The sequence below is a fragment of the Rosa rugosa genome, chromosome 5 (genome assembly GCF_958449725.1).
Source record: "Rosa rugosa chromosome 5, drRosRugo1.1, whole genome shotgun sequence".
NCBI lineage: Eukaryota > Viridiplantae > Streptophyta > Magnoliopsida > Rosales > Rosaceae > Rosa > Rosa rugosa.
The window spans coordinates 17992803-18014637 of NC_084824.1; the positions used below are offsets into that span (position 1 = coordinate 17992803).

A 21835-nucleotide genomic window follows, 5' to 3' on the forward strand; every position below is an offset into this window, starting at 1 on the left:
AGCTTTCCTCTTTTGCTCAATTATCTTTCTCCTATTATACATCTTCTTCACACCCAGATTGCTAGGAGATTCTCTCTATCTCGTTGTGAATCCAAGGCACTAAGATTCCCATTATATTCAGGCCTAGCCAGGGCTTGTACGTCTTTCTTGTTCTAGGAGTTACTGCCCCGGCCTAACCCAAATTCCATAATAAGTCCGTGTCCATATGTGCCACGGAGTACACGTACAAGGAAGATTAGGCATAGTTCTCCTACATATAAAGTCCCTGCTACTACAATTCTCGTTCTTGGTTGATTAAAACTAGTTCAAACTTTTTCATCATCACAATGAGTCACCCGATCAATTCCATTGCTTCGTATCTTGAGAGAGCACTGAAATCAAATTCCAAGTCATATGCGACACAAAACAAAAAACTTAACTTGGTACTTGATCTTGATCACACGCTACTGCATTCCACTTCACTCAAAAATTGACGCCCCTAGAAGAATACTTGATCACCAAACCAGATGATCCATCTCTGCAAGGTGATGTTTTCATGAATTCCATCATAATAACCAAGCTGAGGCCATTCGTGAGGACAATTCTAAAGGAAGCCGGTCAAATGTTTGAGATGCACATATACACAATGGGCAGTCGAGCTTACGCACTGCAAATGGCTGAGCTGCTTGACCCTGAAAAAGAGTACTTCTTCACCTCCACCTCCAGTTCTAAAATAACATCGCGTGATGATCATAGCTCCCCAGGACAAAAGAAGTGTCTAAATCTTGTGCGCGGCTGTCAAAATTTTAATGTCTTGATCCTCGACGATATAAGAAACGCATGGACAAAGAAAAATCAGGACAATTTGATAGTAATGCAAAAGTACTATTTCTTCAAATCCACTTGTCATCTCAATAATGTTACCGGTCAATCTCATGCCGAGTTAAGGACCGATGAAAGCGGTTATCTTGAACACATTCTTCGGTGTCTTAAGCGAATCCATGATATCTGGACCAACAATCCTATCGACATTGATGTAAGGCAGGTGTTAAAAATTCTTCGGAAGCGGGTGTTGAAGGGGTGTGTGATTGTTTTTAACTCTCATAACACTAATCTGCGGAAAATGGCAGAGGAGTTGGGAGCTAGCAACTTGTTCATCACGAGCGGATGCATCATCAGTCACGCATGTGGTTGCAATAAATGCTCGAACGAAGAATGATCTTCTGGCACTGAAGAACAAGTTTTTGGTCTGCCCACAGTGGATTGAAGCTGCGAGTTACTTGTGGGAAAAACAACCTGAACATAAGTTCTCCATCTTCAATTAAATAGTTATTGGTTATGTTGACATGATCACTTTTAATTATGAGATTATTGTTAGATGAGTTAAATAGATTGTTTCTTTCTAAATAAATTTCATCTTCCTGCGTTTTTCTTCAAAATTTGCAAAAAATAATAATAATAATAAAATATCTCTCTGCACATTCCTCTCAGCTAGCATCGCTGACTGGGCCTCCTGCATGCATGCAATCAAAGAATTTAATGAAGGAAAAGAAAATGCCTATTATGAGAACCAAAACATTAAAATTGAGCCGGCCGAAAAAGGATGAGATTAGAGAATATAAATTAGGGTGAAGATATGCTTAAAGAGACCAGATTTACAAGGGATTGCCCGAAATGATAACGGTAACATGACTCTCGATCGGACTACTTCTTGGCAAGAGTGATTTTTGAAGTGGACTACAAAAAAAAAAAGATTTTGATGATTTAATGAGGATTGGGAAAAATAGAACACACTAGGTTTCTTTGTTCCGTGTCCAAAAATAGTGTTTTAATTTTTTAGTTTTTTGTATGAATATTTTGTGGACTCATAGTTCTTAAAAAAAAAGTGTCTCGTTATATATTTACAAATTTGTGGCTTATTGGGTTGAGGGTCATAGGCATAGGCCTAGTCTGCTTAGATCCAGAACCTGCCCTGCATTTCATTCTGAGTTAGACAACGCACATGTGAGTCTATTTTTAGTTGCTATACGATTAAAAAAAAAAAAATTAATCCAATCTAGCCTAATCGGCTAATCCTAACCAATCTTCTACCATCATGACTTTCCAATTTCTTCATGGACCAATTTGACCTATATTTTTTCATGTTGAAGAAGTCATTAAGGTAATTTATTTTTAGGTATATATATTGAATTTTCCATCTAGTCATGCATTTGAAAAGACGTACTTCTTTTGCTTGGATTTGGTCAAAAAGGTCTCCTTTTATTTTATTTATTACTAAAACAAAGATAGACGACCCATGCCATCAATGAACTTATGAGACTGTTGTTGGAAGCATTGGCAAACCATGAAAGAAACCTTATTTGGTTAATTTCAGATTACATGAAAGATAGGAAAAAGGATGTTTCCTTTCATGTACATTTGGAAATTAGCTTCAGTGTACTTTCACTTTGTAGACTGATACTTGGAATTATAGCTTTTGTTGAAGACCATGGACCATGGTTATCAATTTTCAATACCCGGTATTATCTCTATACTTCATCTAAGATCTATTCGATCACATATTGTTCTAAAATGAAACTAAAGTCCATGCATGATTGGGGATCTGAAAATCGATCTTGTAGATTTCCTTGAGATTGATTTGTCTTTGCTAATTTCATTCGGTTTCTTGTGCATCAAGTCACCTAAAACTGTCATGGCTTCCGCCGAATCAATGACGAGGTACTATCTATTGCTGGAACCATTAGGTTTCAATCCAATACGAAATGCAAAACGGGTGGTTTTTAGCTTTATGCCTCATATGTTGTCTTTTGACTCATTTCTGGAGTTGTTTCTAAAATCAAATGTGGAAAAACATTATATTCAAAAATAGAGTGCGAGAGTGTTGAATTTAAAGTTTGTGCCGTAATTGTCTCTAAATTATTTCTCCAATTATATGAGTAGAATGCATAGATATATTTTTGAGTCAATTACGGCACAGACCCTAAACTTAATACTCTCTACTCTATTTTTGAATAGGGAGAGTGCTACCTCAACAACAAACCACATGTCACACATTACCACAATGAAAGCAATAATCCGGAAGGCGCTCGTACTCAATCTCCACCACCACAACCTCAGCACTTTTCCGCTGAACAGTCAAGTCGCAGGGAGGACCCTTGGAGAGATCAATATCCACCAACACCCTAGCATAAAGCCCTAGCTTCCTCTCCATAGCTTGAACTAGCTTGGGTAAGGGACTGGAAACATATATGGCTAGAGGTTGACTCTTCTCTAGTTCTAAATTTTCTACAGTCCCCTGATTTAGTGCCTTGGCAACTTCGTGTTGAGTGGGGCAATTGCTTATATCGTATTTCTCAAATGCTATTTTGATCTTCACATATCTTTAGGGAAGGGAATCAAGTTGCAGATGCATTGGCGAATTATGGTGCGGCCTCTAGTGATCTGATTTGGTGGGACCTAGCTCCTCCTTTCATTGACAGCCATTTCCAGAGAGACCGTTCAGGAATGCCGAATTTTCGTTTTCATTAGTTTGTCTTTCCTTTAGCCTGTTCCTGTTTTATATGGGAGGTTTTGGTTTCTGGTCCCCCTCCCCTTGTATGTTTTCTCCTTCTTCTTCTTCTTCTTCAATAAAATCTCAAAGGTTAGGGTGGCTCTTTGCCTCTTAAGACCTCTGACTTCAGCCAAAAAAAAAACAAAGTGTCTCAGGGCACAATGACTGAGTACTTTACCAATTTCCGATGGCAATACCTATGAGATCTTTTACCAATTCCGACTGCCTATACAAGACAATATTCAATCCAACTGTAGCCTTCAAAATGATTAATGCATATTCTGCTAATATTGGTGAGACGGTCGGTAATTTTCACAGATTTTGGGAGAGCAAAAATCATATCTCATCACAAATTTAGAAGTAGAACCTCCCTATCCTCCTTGGGAGCTGGAACCTATTACTATGTTCAGACCACTTGCAACTTTCTTCTAATTATAATCTTGTTCAAATTTAGGCTTAAGAGTACACCAATTGAACAATTTTATAGATTTTGATTTTTAAAATCGATTATGAACATTGTTGAGGCGTCTCAAGGATATGTACAGCAGATATGGAAAGATTACCACTCTATTTTAAGCTCAATGTCTTCTACTCTTGTACTTTTGGAAAAGGCGGGGTTGTCTTGGGACCTTTATACACAATCGTGAATGAGATACTAACAGCTAGACTAACTAACTAGTTGGTACAGATCAGTGTCTATTATTACTAAATAGCTAGCTACGGCCTACGGGAATCTCAGCCTGCGCTGTTGATAGCAGCCCAAGAAAAAGCTCTAGTACGTACTTCAAATTTATGCATCAACCTAATTTCAGGCACTATATAGTTATTGATTCCGATTGGATGATCCCTGTACTGTACACACCAGACAAGTATTGAGTTATCAGAGTTCGGGTTATCATATACATGAGCTGAGAAGAACTTGTATATCAAATAAAAGACAGATATCGAGGATGAGGCGTGAACCAGCAGTGGGAGATTAGTAAGACAATGAGGAACAAGAAGAAATCTGTTCCTCTTATTTAAACGAATCTGATAACAATACTTGAGGGTAGCTAGAACAAGTATAGAGCTTCATCAACTTTGCCATGAAACATTCAGACCCAAAAAGGTAATAAATGTGAAATGAAACATTACTAATTTGACATATCACCGCATATTGTTACATTACAGAACAATGAACACTATGAGCTTGTAGGATATTTTCTCAAAAACTACCTTCATTTGGAACCATGCCACCCGCAAAAGCCCATCAAAACCCTTAACTTTCCCTCTCCTAGCAAGTAGCATTCAATCCTCATCAGAAGAGGAGGAACCTACCTCTAGCCTGGAGGGTAATGACTTAACGGGTCCATGAAATTTTTCTTAACATGCCTAAAACCTTCCAATATTTTTGGTAGTTCCAAAGAAACAATGGCGGAAGTAGGTTGAAGAGTCATCCTCCTCAAGGACAGGTGAACTTGAAAGCAGAAATTGGATGAAATTTATTTCATTTTGGCACTACCACAAAAGCCAGTTATTTTCAAAACTCGCAGTTGTGTGGATGTGCAGTTCCGGTTGTCATCTAACCTCATCATGTTCTTCTCCGGTCCAAACTACAATTTTTATGAAGAGTTGATTGAGTTAGGTGAAATTTAATTTTAGTTCTATCTATATATATAAGGACACAGAGCATGCTTCAATAGAATACAACTTACTGAAATTTCTAGTTCTTGAAGAGGGGAGCTTAATAGCTGAACTCTGAGGAAGTCTACTTCGGCCTACACACCACGGAAGCCTGTTACTTCCATACCAACAAGATTTGGGGTGTTCTTAAGTTTAAAACTCTGAAAACCACCTCCAACATTAAGGAATTGAAGATTTGGTGCGTCAATGTTGAGATGGGTGATACTCCTTAAGTCACATAGAGTCAATCTCTCAAGTAGAGGACAGCAAATGATCACCTTTTCCAACACACCTTGCGCCACAGTAACATTTTGAATTTCGAGGCTCTTCAGTCTCGGGAAGCCGTTGAACGTCACAGGGGGTTTTAGCAAACAATTGTATAGCTCTAAGTGAGTCAAATCTGGATAGAGAAACAAACATGAAGAGATCTTGTACATATTCCCTTCTTGTTTCAGTACGAACTCTTTGATAGAATTAGAGTTTCTTAATAGATGAAGAACCCATCTATATATCTATACTACTGCTTTCAATAAGATAAATTCGACTGGAAAGCTTGCAAGTGTCTATGGAACCAGAATGAAGTAAGAGAACATGATCAACAATATTCTCAAATGTTTTCGTCCTCTTTATACCACCTCTCATCATATCCGAAACACATTGATCATCGAACACAAGATGCCGAACCATAGCCCATTTGTGCCTCCAGTTGCTTGATAAAATACTTGTCCTCACTGCCTCCCTGATGGGCAAAAATGACAAGATTTGTTGTGTAACACCACTGGGTAAGTTGCTTATTTTGTCCAACTCATCCCTCTTCTTTTTCGAAGCAGAATTGGCTGTTTTTCCTCCTTTCTGACACATAAGTAATTAAGAGAGAAGGAAAAAAATCATCAACTACACAAATGGTGGAAGTCCCTAATTCTTGCATATCAGTACTGAAAATTCCAAAACACAACTAAATTGATCTTGAGGATTGGTATTTCCTTAAATCCGTTCACTTTAGAAAACACACAGTCACAAGCAAAGAAAAAGTAGTTCACCCGTTCACTGCAACTGAATTGAATGTTTATCATGTAGATTTCTATGACAAAATAGAAAAGAAAAGAAAAAAATTACCAAAACCATTCGATCACTTTCGTCCTGAGAATGTAATTTAAGGTGTGAGATTTGGTGTAGTTAGAAATATCAACTTAGCTCTGATCGGTAAGAATACGACTCGTGAATCGTCAATTTGCTCACAACACGTCCATCGAAAGAGAAAGAGATCGAAAAAGGAGAATCATAGGGTTTAGTTTGTCCTTTGTAACCAAGTGTACGTAACCTACATTTTAGGCCATTCAAATTAGTCAAATTTCCCCGGGGGATATATAAGAAATATTGGATTAGACCAACAATCGAGCGGTTTATAATGATTCTAACATGAGTGTGGTCAACATGATAGAATGTGGAAGGATTAGAAAGGGAAAAAAAAATCTTATATCTTTTCCAAGCAACAATTCTTATATGGATGTGCGAGAGAGAGTAATATATCTGGACAACAATTCTTATATATTTTCCAAGGGAATAATTCTTACAACCTTTCCAAGGAGATGGGATTGCCATCCTCTCGATAAAATATCATATATATCAAGCAAACTCGATCTTCGTATTAGTTAGAATTTCAAACATTCTCAAATTGCCTTAAGAAGAGAACGAGCTCTCTTTTCTGAGGATTAAGATAAGAAAACAAATATCAGTTTGAGTTGCTCCAACTCCATGAGTATTAAGGATTAAGATTTCAATCGATCCAAGACGGAAATAAAATATATGGTTATGCCTTTGCTTGCTAGTGTATGCTTCCAACTTCCTATACGTTGCCATTTTGTTCCTAAGGTGACATGATGTGCACGAATGCAAATCTGAAGGTCACATAGGATGACCATCATTCCAATCTCATGCTCACTAGCTAACTCAGCTATAGCACCACCAAAAAAACTTGGCTAAACTAATGCCGTCGAAGTTTTGGTGCATTACAAGCTCGAGGTATTGCATCAACTCCTATACGGGCTCAAACAAGCTCCTCGAGCTTGGTACAGCAAGATTGAGTCCTATTTTGTCAAGGAGGGGTTTGAAAGATGTCTCTGTGAGCACACTTTGTTTATAAAAACAGAAGAAGGAGGAGGACTTCTTGTGGTCAGTTTGTACGTGGACGATCTCATCTTCACAGGGAACAATGAAGCAATGTTTGAGAGATTCAAGGCCTCTATGAAGCAGGAGTTCGATATGTAATGAAATATTTTCTTGGTGTGGAAGTGGTGCAAAGCGTTGAGGGAATTTTCATAAGTCAGAAGAAATATGCTAATGAAGTGTTGGATGGTAGAAGTAAACACATTGATATCAGATTTCACTTTCTTCGTGATTTAACAAAAGATGGGATTGTTGAGTTAGTCCATTGTGGTTCGAAAGATCAAATTGCTGACATTATGACTAAGCCCTTGAAGTTGGAGGTGTTCTTGACATTGAGGGATCTGCTTGGAGTTCACGTGGCACCAGTGGTAAACTGACTGTAGTTTGCAGGTCAGTTTAAGGGAGGATGTTGGAGCTGTAGGTTTCTTGGTAACTAAGTTAAATAGACTTATCACATTTAATATCGTGTTAGTTGTTGTTCTGTTAATAAAGTCCTGGATATCAGGGTTTAGTTTAGGTTTGAATTATTCCTTAATAGATTCACCACGTCTTTAGGTCATGTTAACGTGGTTGTGTTGTTATTCGTTCCTGTTTTGTAAGGCTGGTATCCACAGTTTCATTGATTCAATAATACTAGCTTTGAACTCCCAAATTGTGAGATTTTTGTGTTTAGAGCTTAGAGGTTTTAACATCTGCAGCTCCCCAATGACATCTCCATAGGCATGAAATTGGTCGAACAAGCTCTGAAAAACACAAAGCAGAGCACGTTAGTAGCAACTGAGACAGGTTTTTTTAAGTAACTTGATGGGTTCATACCTGCGCGGCCTAGGCATAGGACCTCTGGAGATGCTCAATAGGGTTCATACCCTTGGCTGACTCTCTAACAGACTTCACTATAGAATTGACAAAGGGGACAAGAGAAGCTTGATCTAAGCTGGTTGCAGAAGTCCCAGAGCTCACCCTTTTATCTCTTCTCAGTTCAGCTTGGGGGACTTCATCAGCTCCTCGCTTCTTGCCCTTCTTTTACTGGGAGTAATGGCAGCTACAGGATAATATTATACCAAGTATGAAGGGTCAGAGCACCAATAGAGAAAAGACACCTAATAGAGTTTAGAGCTTATTCTTACCCTTCAACCCTGGAGAAACTAAACCACAGTCCGCCAAAGGGGTACCGTGTGATAAGCAATGAAACTGATGAAACTGATTTACCTTGATTTCTCTTTCTGTATTGATGCTGATATCTGTTTATCTTGATTATTGCTTGATCTTAGGATGTCATGATCTAAACTGAAAATCTCTAGAATCTAAACTGATCAGCAGTGCTTCAATTGTATTCATTGTAATGGCTGATCTTTAGGAACAAAACTGATCAGCAACCATGTATATATGATTGACATACTTCAATGAGAAACTAAGGAAAACACCTTACTCAAATCCTCTTCATGATATCAAGAGCCTTTGTCTAAACGAAATCTCCTAAACCTTTCTTACTCAATTTTTTTTTTATCCCTTTCCTACTCTCTGTTTCCTACCCTTCCCATGGCTACCCCCGCCAACACCACAACCACCACCACATCCAACTTCCTCACCATCAAACTGGACCGTACCAATTACTCCTTATGGTTAGCCCAGATAACCCCCCTCCTCAAAAGCCGAAATCTCATGGGTTTTGTTGACGGAACAAAGCCATGTCCTCCTGCCTTTCTTCGGAATGCAGCTGGCGAATTAACTGAGACTGTGAATCCTGCATATGAGTGATGGATAGCCACTGAAAATCTCTACAAGGGAAAAACTCGGAAAATAGAAGTGTTTGTAAGCATTTTTAAGAAGACTCTTACAAGAGACATAAACCCTTAAAATATTTGTAGCAGCTGTAGATGAAGCCCTAGTATCAATCAAACAGTCATACACAAACCCACTTTTTGACTTCGAACAAACTTTAGAAGTCAAAAAACCAACATGGTTTTGTGACTTCAAACAAGCCATTTAAAAGCCTAATATGGGAGGAAATCCATGGTCTGTCTGATCCCTCTTAGCAAAATCATGAATCATAAATTGCTAAAATATATATATATATATATATATATATATATGAAATTTTTTTTTTTGAATCAAAGAGACTAAATTTCATAGAAGGAATTATTGAATTGGGTTACAATCCTTTGTAATCAAGTCAAGAATACAACTGGGAGTATTTCCATGCCAAATCTCACTCTGGCCATCGTCAAAAGCTAGAATTGCTAGTCTGTGCGCCACTTTGTTGCAGGACCGGGACGCAAAACTGATTTGGACACCCTGCATATCTTCTAGTGCTTGTTGTATGTCATGAACTAGATTACTGAGTTCCGACAGATTCACATCAGTCCGAGCCAAGTCTTGAACTGCCAAGAGACAGTCAGTTTCAATGACTGCCTGCTGGACACGAAATTGCTTGAGAAAATGTAGGCCTTCTTGAATGGCTAGAAGTTCCACCTGTTTAGCTGAACATACATGGTGCAAGGGCTTCATGAAGGCAGCAACAAAGCTGCCAGTGGAACTTCTTAGAACGCCGCCTGTTCCTCCATGTGAAAACTGAGATGCAAACGCACCATCCACATTAAGCTTGAGGATATTTGCAGGTTTCCATCGATGAACCCCAGCTTGGGTCCTTGCAGTAGGCATCTTTCAAGCTTGTTGGAACTCATTCAACCATGATAAACACCCTAGCATAATATCATTCAGAGACTGAGCATTATCTTCCCACAACTTGTTATTTCTGTTCTTCCATAAACCCCAGATAATCATAAGAAGCTTCTAAAAAATTTCCGGCTTCAAAGAGCTCGTTCTAACATCCATTCCTTAAAGTCCAAGTTGGGTAGAATAGAGGACTGTAACAAGAACGGGGTACTTGAAAGTAATGACGTAGCAGTAGGACATTTGCAAAACAGATGATCAGTGCTCTCCATTCTGTAATTGCAGAGTAAGCATCCCATTTCTCCATCATAACCTCTCTTCGAAAGTTGTTCCCTTGTAGGTAGCAAATTATTAACTGCCCTCCAGCAACATATTTGAACTTTCCCTGGTATCTTGGCCTTCCAAATACATTTCCATAGCATCTGAAAAGGATCACCCGTCGAGGATGAAGCTAACGTATTTCAGAGCACCTGCTGCCTAGCGATCCAGTAGGCACTTTTCACCGTAAATAACCCTCTCTTTTCAGGGGTCCAACATCTTCTATCAGGAATAGGATGATGTCGCAATGGAATGCACAAAATACTGGCAGCCACCTGAGGGCTAAATAAAGTATGAACCAAGGTGGAAATCCAGGTTCTAGATGTAGGATCAATGAGGTCTGCTACTGTCTCAAGGGGAGTGTGCACCATCGGAACAAAGTAAATATCTTAAAGACTAAAACAACAAAGGAGAGATAAAGATACAAGGATGAAGAGCAAATCCTCTACTACAATTGGTAAACAAGTAAATAATCTTAAACACAAACCACAAACTACAGAGAAAGGGCCATCACTTTTTTGATACTCTCTACTTCATTTTTTGGCAGTGACACTTCTTTGAAATATGATAGTGCGCACCTTCCTTGTTTAACACCAGTCTCCTTATCAAGAAGGACAAAATATAAATAGTACGTACCCAGTTTTAGTTTAATTGATTGTTCTCTGGGAATCTACCAGGCCAGTTCACAAGGTTACCATAGTGCTAACACACCAGCAGCTGCGTCCTCTTAAGTCTTGAGTGGGCAATCTCTTTCGAGGTGGTCAAACTCAGCACCACACTGCAGACAAAACATGGGAACAACGCGTTGGATCTCACTACACACATCACATTTCTCGTAACCACACACACTACAAACTACTAGACAGCCGGGGCCAACAGTTGCACCATGTACATACATGTACATTTGCACGCATAATTAGCTATAATGGGCCACGCTCATTGTACCGCCAAAGATACTAATTCCAACCAAAGGAATGACATGCAGACACACCGCCAGGCGGGCTACAACCCCAGCGGCAGAGCACCTCCAGATCACCGTCGACGCTCCGCCACGCGCCGCGCCAAGATAGCATCAGAAGCTTCTGAATCTGGGAACTGAAGCACATCAGTCCCACATCGAAAACAAGGAGGAGGTCAGCCTCCTCCTCACCTATAAAAGGTTCTCTATTCTCTCCTCATTAATTACGCATTCAATACTTACCTACTGTTACTTTGTCAACATAAATACATTGACTAACTTAGGCATCGGAGAGTTGAAGACCGCCCGGCGCGGTCTCCCTCTGACGCCCCTTTGTATTTTACTTGACAGGTAGCGGAAGCTTTGAGAGCGACACAAGTATCAATCCGCCCACCGGATTAGCGTTAACAAAGGTTCAGCTACCGCCGAACTTTTAGACATTAACATTGGCGCCGTCTGTGGGAATCTTTGAACAAAAGGTCATCCCACCACATCAACCATGACTAACGGTAGCGGAGGAAACGCTGAGGAACGGGCGGACCAGTCCACCATCCCCCAACCCTCCGACCCAGCGATAGGCGTTAACCGCGCACTATTTACAACACCGACCAACCCCGGCGGTGAGGCAAATCCAAGCAGCAGCCGCCCGCCGGGCCAGGATCTCGTCACTATGTACGAGATGGCACTGGCGGATCTTCATAAGGCGAACAAAGAGCGTGAGGAGGAACGCAAGGAAAAGGCTGAGGCCCAAAGACAGGTGGCTACGCTCTTGGCACGTTTTGAAGAACTAAAAAGGACTCTAGAGCCTGCCGCCCGCCCAGCACAGAGCGAGCAGTCACGCAGCACCAGGCGTAGTCGACCCGGCACTGGCACATTGGTACCGGGGCCAGCCATACAGATGCAGGTACCGCTGAACCCACCTGAATTGTTGGGAATGGGACCGCCGCCCATCCCCCAACTAATGATTGAGCAGGAGGCGGAATCACTGCCACATACCAACCATTCAGAAGCTAGGGCAGGGACTGAAGGCAATCCGCCTGCGCCAAGGCGCAGGCAGGTCCAGCGGAGTACTCGAGCTGACACCACCGGCGATGCAACCGCCCAGATATTGGAAAGGATGCACCAACTGGAGCAAAGGTTAATTCGGGCGGAGTCGGGCGCCCCAGCGCCAACTCAGAATCCACTTTTCGCTTCCAGACCTGGGCCATTCACCGCTGAGATTCTGCAAGCTATCAGACCAGCGTCTGCAAAAACCCCAAAGATGTCGCATTACGGCGGAATGACTGACCCCTTCGTCCACATGGACACCTTCAAGAAAGTCACCAACAACAAGGGATTCGACGACGCCACCTTGTGCCACTTGTTCAGCGAGACGTTAGATGGTGAGGCAATGAACTGGTTCTTTGAGTGTCCGCCGGGGTCTGTCAGCTCATTCCATGCACTATCACACGCTTTCCTCTCTCGGTTTATCCTATTGTCCGCCGGGCATCACAACACAAGACAACTGTTCAGCGTCAGGCAGGGGGAGGACGAATCACTGAAGGCCTTCGTCACAAGGTGGCGAGCGGCAGCGTCCCAGTGCCGTGACCTAGACAAAACAATGGCATCGGCGGCCTTCAGAAAGGGACTCCTCAAGGGGCCATTCCTCTATCACCTCAACTACAATCACCCAAGTGCGGCGTACGACCACATCATGAGTGAGGCGGTCATCCACGCCCAGGCGGAATTTATTACATATGGATAAACCCCACCGCCACCAGCAACTCCAACAAAATCATCACAGCCATCCCCAGTCATCAGGAAACCGCTAACAAGACCCATTCAACACCGCCACCTGACAAGAAGCGGGAGTGGCAGCAGGGCCACCACCAGAGCAAGCGGCAGAAGGACCAGCATTACAACAAGGGCAACCGCCCAACCCATGGGGATAACCGCAACAAGCTGGCAGAGTCCTCGCAGCGGTACGCAGTGTTCACGGTCCTCACGGCCTCGTATGAAGACATTTACAATCAGTGCAAGGATCAGATCCCACCGCCACCCCCTCCAAAGTACCCAAAGACGGGCAAACCCAGGAACACCGGCAAGTGGTGCAAATACCACGAGGACAACTGCCACAATACCAACAGCTGCAATGCTCTCAAAACTGCCATTGAGACCCTGTACCGTGACGGCAAGCTGGAGCAGTTCAAGGTACGCCAACCACCACCAGTAATTGCCAACGTTGAGACCTTGGGCCGCATCAACACCATCGATGGCGGCGCTCCAATCACCAGCATGTCTCACAGGGCCAGAAAGCGCTATGCGCGTGCCAATCACCCAAAGGAGGTCTGCAACATCCGCTACGAGAGGTCCGCCAAGCTCCCCAGATCAGGATGGGAACCTATTACCTTCTCGGAGGAGGAGGAGCGTGGAGTGCATCTACCGCATGACGACCCATTCTTGGTCGACGCCATCCTTGGCAAATTCTCAGTAGGGAGAATCCTGGTGGACAGCGGGTCCGCTGTCAATGTCATCTTCAACGGCTGCTACAACCACCTCAAGCGGAATAAGAAACTACTCCAGGATCACGAGCCACTGCTCAGCTTCTCCGGCGACGTCACACAACCGCTGGGGTCGGATTACATGCGACTGGTTATTGGTACTAGTCCATGCATGGCGGAGGTACATACGGAGTTCATTATTGTCGATTGTTTCAGTTCGTACAACGCCATCATTGGACGACCAGCGCTAAACAAGCTCAAGTGCATCATCGCCGGATACATGCTTCTCATGAAATTCCCCACACCCAACGGCACGGACTGTGTAAGAGGAAGTCAGCAGTTGGCTCGAGAGTGCTATTCAACGACTGTGGCGCGGTCGGCCCGCCGCCATGAAATTCTGACGGTGGGTAATCAGGCACCGCCACCAAACATCTTTGAGGATCCTAGGGATGAGGAGAAGAAGTACGTAAAGAAGGAACCGGTCAACCCGGAGACATCGTTGAGGGTTGTTTGCATCTCGGACGAACACCCTGAGCGGACGGTCCTCATAGGCGCCCAGCTAGACCCAGAGGTAGCGGCGGAGCTCACTCAGTTCCTGCGTGATAACGCCGCCGTCTTTGCCTGGTCTTACGCTGACATGCCAGGTATCTCCCCTGAAATTATAACTCACAAGCTGACCATCAAACCTTCCTTTTATCCCATCAAGCAGAAGCGGAGGGCCTTTGATGAGGAAAAATACCAGGCAATAGGAGAAGAAGTTGCCAAGCTCCAGGGCATCGAATTTATCCGCCAAGTCATTTATCCCCAGTGGATCTCCAATTTGGTAATGGTCAAGAAGCCCAGCGGCAAGTGGTGGATGTGCGTCGACTTCAAAAATCTCAACAAGGCATGCCCCAAGGATAGTTTCCCGCTACCTCGCATCGATCAGCTAGTGGATGCAACCGCCGGACATGAGCTCCTCAGCATGATGGACGCTTTCTCCTGATATAATCAGATCAGGATGCATCCCGGCGACCAGGAGTGCACCACCTTCACCACCGACAAAGGCCTCTACTGCTACAATGTCATGCCTTTCGGTTTGAAGAACGCCGGTGCAACTTATCAGCGGTTGATGAACGCCATGTTCGCTGAGCATCTGGGGAAAATCATTGAGGTCTACGTGGACGACATGCTAGTAAAGAGCATCAAGGCCAGCGGACATGTGGCAAACCTCAAGATCATAGTAACCATTCTCCTGGCCTATGGTATGCGCCTCAACCCAGAAAAATGTTTCTTTGGGGTCACCGCCAGCAAATTTCTGGGTTACATCGTCAGCAAGCGGGGCATCGAGGCTAACCCAGACAAGGTGCAGGCCATCCTTGATCTGGCGGACCCTGAGTATAAAGTGCACGTCCAGTGCCTCCAGGGCAAGTTAACCGCCCTCTCTCGATTCATCTCCAGACTCACTGATAAGTGTGCCCCATTTTTCAAGCTCCTCAAAACGACTCACAAGAAAGTCGTCAACTGGAACCCAGAGTGTCAGGTGACGTTCCAGGGCCTGAAGGAATACCTAGCAGCAGTCCCTCTCCTTTCTGTCCCTGTGCAAGGAGAGACACTATTCATCTACCTAGCGGTCTCGGTGTCGGCGGTGAGCTGCGCCATGGTCCGGCGGGAAGGCCAAGACGAGCTCCCGGTGTTCTACGCCGGCAGAGGCATGAACAGAGCAGAAACAAGGTATCCTCCCTTGGAGCAACTAGCCCTCGCACTCATCGTTGCCGCCAGACGCCTCCGCCAATACTTCCAGGCTCACACCATCCATGTGCTAACCAATCAACCGCTGAGGCAAGTAATGCAGAACCCTGAACACTCAGGGAGCCTCAGCAAGTGGGCCATTGAGCTCAGCGAGTTTGACATAGAATACAAGCCAAGAACCACCATGAAGGGCCAGGCAGTGGCGGACTTCATCGCTGAACTCACCGAGCGTCAACCTGAGCCCGATACCGAGTCAGAGCCCGGAGCAGAAATGATAACCACTGAGGAAGCAACTCCCCCACAGTCAGATTGGAACCTGCATGTGGACGGCTCCGCCAGCACCAAGGCCAGCGGCGCCGGAGTCATCTTAACAGGACCCGGGGGACTGAACGCGGAGTACGCGTTGAAATTCAACTTCAAAGCTTCAAACAATATGGCGGAGTACGAGGCCCTCATTGCCGGCTTGCTCCTCGCCATTGACTCAGGGGCTGACAGCGTCAACATATTCAGCGACTCTCAATTAGTCGTTAACCAGGTCAACGACAGCTTTCAAGCCAAGGACCAGCAGTTAGCGGCATATTTGGGATACGTCAAAACGTTGCTCAAAAAGTTCAAATTTCACACCATCACACAAATCCCCAGGGAAAAGAACGCTAAGGCTGATTCACTGGCGAGACTGGCAACCGCCCAACCACATCAAAGTCCAGCGGACACAAGAGTGGAGTGCCTTGACAGGCCGAGTATCACAAAGACCCTGGCGGAGATCTTCAGCATTGAGGTCAGCCCCAGCTGGATGGACGAGATCATTGCATACAAACGCAACGGCACATTGCCGGAGGACAAAGTTCAGGCGCGACAGCTCAAGCGGAGAGCAACCCGCTACAACATCCAGAATGGTAAACTTTACCGCCAATGATTCACTCATCCCAACCTCCGCTGCCTAACCCCAGAGGAGGGAAAAGCCGTCCTAGAGGAAATCCATGGCGGAGAATGCGGAAACCACTCAGGCGCCAGATCCTTGGCCAACCGCACAATGCGACAGGGCTACTTCTGGCCCACACTTGGTGATGACGCTAGGAGGATTTCAAGATCTTGCCACAAATGCCAACAATTTGCAGATCTCCCACATGCACCGGCAGAGCCGCTGTCAATTATCATCGGCCCATGGATTCACTCCACGTGGGGCCTCGATTTGATGGGAAAGTTCCAAACTGCCAAGGGCCAGTTCAAATACATCATCGTCGCCATCGACTACAACAGCAAGTGGATAGAAGCGGAGCCACTGACGGCAATAACTACCGCCAAGGTAATTCACTTCCTCTGGAAGAACATCTATTGCCGCTATGGTGTCCCACATACAATCATTACAGACAACGACACACAGTTCAACAACAAGGAACCCATCTCCTTCACCGCCAACCTCGGCACCAAGTTGAGCTTTGCATCTGTCGCCCATCCTCAAACCAACGGCCAAGTCGAAGCAGCAAACAAGATAATCAAGAAGCTGCTAAAAAAGAAGCTTGACGACGCCAAGGGTTTATGGGCGGAGAAGCTGCCAGAAGTTCTATGGGCTATCCGGACAACTTCAACTTCCGCCACCGGCGAAACACCCTTTTGTATGATGTTCGGAACAGAGGCTGTCCTACCTATTGAAGTAACTCAGCCTACCGCTAGGGTCGAAGGCTACTGCCAAGAGACCAACAGCGACGGCGTCAACCTGGACAGGGACCTCCTAGAAGAAAAAAGACACAAGGCCCATTTGCACAACTTGCAAAACAAACAACGGGTATCGCGTTTCTACAACGCCAGAGTCAAGACCCGGAACCTCTAATTGGGGGACTGGGTAATGAAGGAAGTAATTCCACCGCCAACAAAACTCCGCCCAACTTGGGAAGGTCCATACAAAATTATGGAAGTCATTAGCCCAGGCACCCTCTACTTAATGGACAAGGATGGCGTCACGACGACCCACCCTTGGAATACCGAACACCTTCGGTATTATTACAAATAGTCATCCGCTACCCAGAAGCATCTTGACTTAGCTAAATTTTTGTTCAATATTTAGCTAAGGGAAGCTACCCAACGGGTACTACCCCACTTTTGTACACGCTGATCAATCAGCTATCAATAAAACGAGGAATTATTCAAACCATTGTTACCAAGCCTAGCACTGAGGGCAACTGGCAACGCCAGCAATCGTCAGCGGACCTCGTCCGCTACGTGGTGCACTTGGACCAATCTTAATTCCTTTAATGTTTCATTGATTGACAAAAGAAAAATATAAGTCAAGGTGCTAGCGGTGCAAACACATCATAGCAAACACAACGTCGAAAACTTCATTCCATTTCAAAATTTTTGTTACAAGTTATTATGCCTCAGCGGCTACACAAAAAAAAAAAACAAGAGAATCTATGGCGGTCCCAGCTGGCTTCAGGGGTTGCCCTCGGCATCTTCTGCTTCAGCAGGCGGCGGCACGATCGCTCGACTCGTTTGATCGGACCCTCGAGCTGTCGGGCTGGGGGTCTCTATGGTGCCGTCCGCCCGGGTGTGCGCCGCCAGGAATCCAGCACGCGACACCTCTGACGGTGTGGGATTGGGAGTTTGTTGGGACCCTTCCGTCGGATGTGCACCGCTTTCCCCACTGCCTGAGCGGGCACCTCCCGCTGGGGCAGGCATGACCTCTTTCTCCGGCGGGGCACTCTTGGCCGGCGGCGCATCGGGCTGTGACGCTTTGACGAAGTCGATGGCGCCCTTTCGCTTCAGCATTTCTATGTTTGCCAAGGCCCTGGCCTTCGCGGACTCGGTCATCGCTTTCGCGTACTCCGCCGACTGCTTGAATGCTTCAACAGCGGCAGCCGCGGCAGTTTCCCCTTCAGCCCTCAGGCGGACAACCTGGCCTTCCAGCCGCTTCAGCTCCGTCGCCCTGGCGATGGACTCCCGCTGCACAATGATAAGCTTCTTGTCCTTAGCGGCTATCCGCTCCTCCAGCAGGGCGATGTCCTCCTCTAACTTGGAGACGCGGTCATTCCTCTCCAGGTCCCGCTCGATGGCCACATTGAGCTTACCACGGACGTCGGCAAAGTCACATTCCGCCTTGACCAGCCGCCTTTCTGTATCCGCCAGCTTCTCCCTCGCCTCCGCCAGCTCCCTCTGGAGGCTTTGAATCTCCTCCCTCAGCTCCCCTTCGACCAGAGGCTGCTTCTTTGCCGCCTCAAACATGTCGTGGAGGCCAGCTGAAATCTGACCAAACGCCGAGCTGTAGGGCGATTGGTCAATCGCGGTTGGGCGTGAGATCCCCGCTAGGCCGCCAAACCCTATCCTTTCGCACAGGTGGAAGAGGAACTCCCTCTCGCCATCTGTCATAAACTCCGCGTAGGCGGCGAAGGAGTCCAGGTCACTGGCGGTGGGCGCCTCCCCTCCCACCACAGCAGCTTTGAGCGGGGCTTGACGGGCCTTCTTCTGCTGCCGGCCCCTGACAATCTCCACGTCCTCCCCCTCTTCCTCGTCGGGGGAGGCTATCTGCTGGCGCTTCCTCTCAAGCACCCTCGTGTTCCCGCCAACAGCCCTCGTCACCCTCGGCGGCGGTTCCTCCCTTGGGGCGGTGACAGTCCCTGCCGGCTGCACCAGCTTTTCTTTCTGGGAACCACGCCTGTTGGCGGGTACCCTCTCCTTCGTGGCAGCCGCTGTTGCGGGCCCTTTTTTGCCGCCTGCTACGGGGACCCCCGCCTGAACGACGGGCAGGCCATCATCGCCAAGGTGAGAGTGGAGCGGCCTCTGCAACACCACCGGAACCTCCGACTGGCTTAGCGCCAGTGTCTCGGGGTTCACTACGGTCTTCTGGGCCACCAACCCCTCGGCGTACATAGTCTCCAGGAAGTTATCAATCTCCGCGCGGTCCATTGCTTTTTCGAAAGCGTCGCGGCTCGATTTGTTACCTGGCGGTGTTTCTAAAAAAAAAAAAAAAAAAAAAACTAAACCAATCAGTCTGGGCTACTTATTGCAAAAAAGGAGCAGTATGGCGGAAATTTCTTACCAATGCCGCGAGTTAAATTCTGCTCGACTAGCAACTCCGAGCCAGTCAGAAGTCGGAAGTCCAGCAGGTTACGGTTCCGCCAACAACCTCTGATCCGTGCCACGCGACACTCCTCCTCGCGCGTTAAGTTGTAGCGCAATCCCGCTACACAAACACAAATCGATTAGTAAAAGTACATTTGCAAAATACAAGCACCCGCCAGCTACATTCAGCGGAAACTGGTTACCAACCTCGAATAGGTTGGAACTCCGACTTAATCCTAAACGTCGGCCCTTCCTCGTTCACCCTAGCCTGATACTCCCACCCATCCATGGCGACGCAGAAGGTCCCCCGCCAGTAGGACATTGAATCCCTTAGATTCTCAATCAGCTTGGGCGCTCCCTGGCGGCGGCTCAGGTTCACTTGCCCTCTGCAACCCTGGCGCTTCACGTAGACCAACTCGTAGAAGTGAAGTACTTCCGCCACAGTAGGCCCCTCGCACCCGGACAACAGCCATAGGGAGTTCATCGCCAGCATCAACCGCCACATGTTGGGGCAAATCTGACCGAAGGCAAGGCCAAACTCGCACACCAAGATTTGAAGATTGGGCACCAGCGGGAGTGTCACTCCTTGGCGGAATATCGCCTCGTGCACCGCCGCAAACCCCTCTGGGAGAATCGACGCCTTTTCATCTACCGTCGGCGGGCGTAGTTTCACCGACCCCGGCAACCGGAACGTCCTCTTCATTTGAGTGACGCCGGCGGCATTCATCCGCCCTCCTGCCTCGTCAACGGCGGTGCCATCCTCGAGGAACCACGCCGACTCAGCATCCTCCCCCGCTGTTTCTTCTTCCCCAGCGGAGCCGCTGGCAGCGTTATTGCTCGCCAAACGCTCGTCGCGTCTAGCTTTGGCAGCAGCGGCCTCACCCGCCCTAGAGCTCTCTGGACGTGGACCACGACCCATAGCTATTTCCCAAGGTATGGTCTGTAGTGGCTCTACCTCTAGCGGTTCCGGCAGTGAGGTTCCTGCATGGGCAGACGGACGCAACGAGTCAATAAATATCCTATCCGCCGCGCTGAACGACACGTCAGACCCGGAATCCTCACTGCTCGAAATCTCTATGACGTTAGCCATCCCAAACCCTAAAACCCACACCAGTTAGCACAAACACAGATCTAGCCTATTCTCATATCAGTTATAGCCAAGAACATCAAGAGCAATTTACCCAGAAAATGCCAAAATAAGAACAAACACACACAACCCAGATTCGACCATCTACCTCATCCCTAAACGCCAACTCCCTGCCAACCACCATAACCCAACTCCCCCCCCCCCCCCCCCCCCCAAATCTCACTTCACACCTCAGAACACGCCAAATAACAGAAACCATCCCAAACCCAAAAACAAGAAAGACCTAGAAAACGGCAGATTCAATGAAACAGGGAAAAGGGAATCCAGATACCAACCTCGGTGTTGAAGCCTACGGTGTGATGGTGCGCAGCAATCTTGCGGGGGGTGAGATCGTCGTTTCTCCGGGAACGGAATGTCAAGGCTCCGGCAACCTCTTTCTTCGGTCTCGGACGAACAGAGCGAGAAGGCGACGACTGAGTTTGAAGCTTTTACCGAAGTGTCAAATCTCGCTGAGTTTTCCCCCCCTTTTATGTCAACATCAGCACGTTCTCAGCCGTCCGCTCAAAATACGACATCTTACAGCAGCCGTACACGTGTCGCAGACCCTCACTTACTCTCCGGATTAACCGAGGCGTCGCCTCGATTACGAAATCCATCATTACTATCATTTATGGCGAGAAGACGGCTAGCCTTAGGAGACAAACCTCCGCACGCTAACCCTCTACGGGTTGAACACGTGTCAACCACCACCAGACGAAGCGTCTGATGGAAGTAACCACTGCGGATGACTTCCCCAACCGCCCGAAGTCTCCGCTGAGCGAAACCCCGCCAGCGGAACTTCTCCCTTGTCATCTTACAAGAGACGAAGTCTCCGCTGAGCGAAACCCCGCCAACGGAACTTCTCCCTTGTCATCTTACAAGAGACGAAGTCTCCGCTGAGCGAAACCGCCAGCGGAACTTCTCCCTTGTCATCTTCCAAGAGACGAAGTCTCCGCTGAGCGAAACCCCGCCAGCGGAACTTCTCCCTTGTCATCTTCCAAGAGACGAAGTCTCCGCTGAGCGAAACCCCGCCAGCGGAACTTCTCCCTTGTCATCTTCCAAGAGACGAAGTCTCTGCTGAGCGAAACCCCGCCAGCAGAACTTCTCCCTTGTCATCTTCCAAGAGACGAAGTCTC

General features: G+C 46.4%; 1 protein-coding gene and 1 long non-coding RNA gene across 2 annotated transcripts; one reads left to right on the top strand and one right to left on the bottom strand.

The window, feature by feature from the left end:
- The first annotated feature begins 625 nt into the window (after positions 1 to 625).
- On the top strand, positions 626 to 1304 carry LOC133711289 (RNA polymerase II C-terminal domain phosphatase-like 4). Its single transcript, XM_062137435.1, has 2 exons — positions 626 to 1024; positions 1110 to 1304. The coding sequence occupies exons 1-2, from the start codon at positions 626 to 628 to the stop codon at positions 1302 to 1304; spliced, it is 594 nt and encodes a 197-aa protein (XP_061993419.1).
- A 3347-nt stretch (positions 1305 to 4651) lies between these two features.
- LOC133707863 (uncharacterized) lies at positions 4652 to 6501 on the bottom strand. Its single transcript, XR_009845341.1, has 3 exons — positions 6308 to 6501; positions 5224 to 6043; positions 4652 to 5121 (listed from the first exon to the last, which is right to left on the bottom strand). It is a non-coding gene; the product is annotated as an uncharacterized LOC133707863 (long non-coding RNA).
- Between the last annotated feature and the right edge of the window lie 15334 nt (positions 6502 to 21835).

Bases quoted from the DNA above. Each gene is read 5' to 3' on its own strand.
- LOC133711289 (XM_062137435.1), top strand. From the start codon at position 626: ATGGGCAGTCGAGCTTACGCACTGCAAATGGCTGAGCTGCTTGACCCT. The intron at 1,025-1,109 runs GTGTTAAAAATT...GGAAAATGGCAG, and splicing joins TCGACATTGATGTAAGGCAG to AGGAGTTGGGAGCTAGCAAC.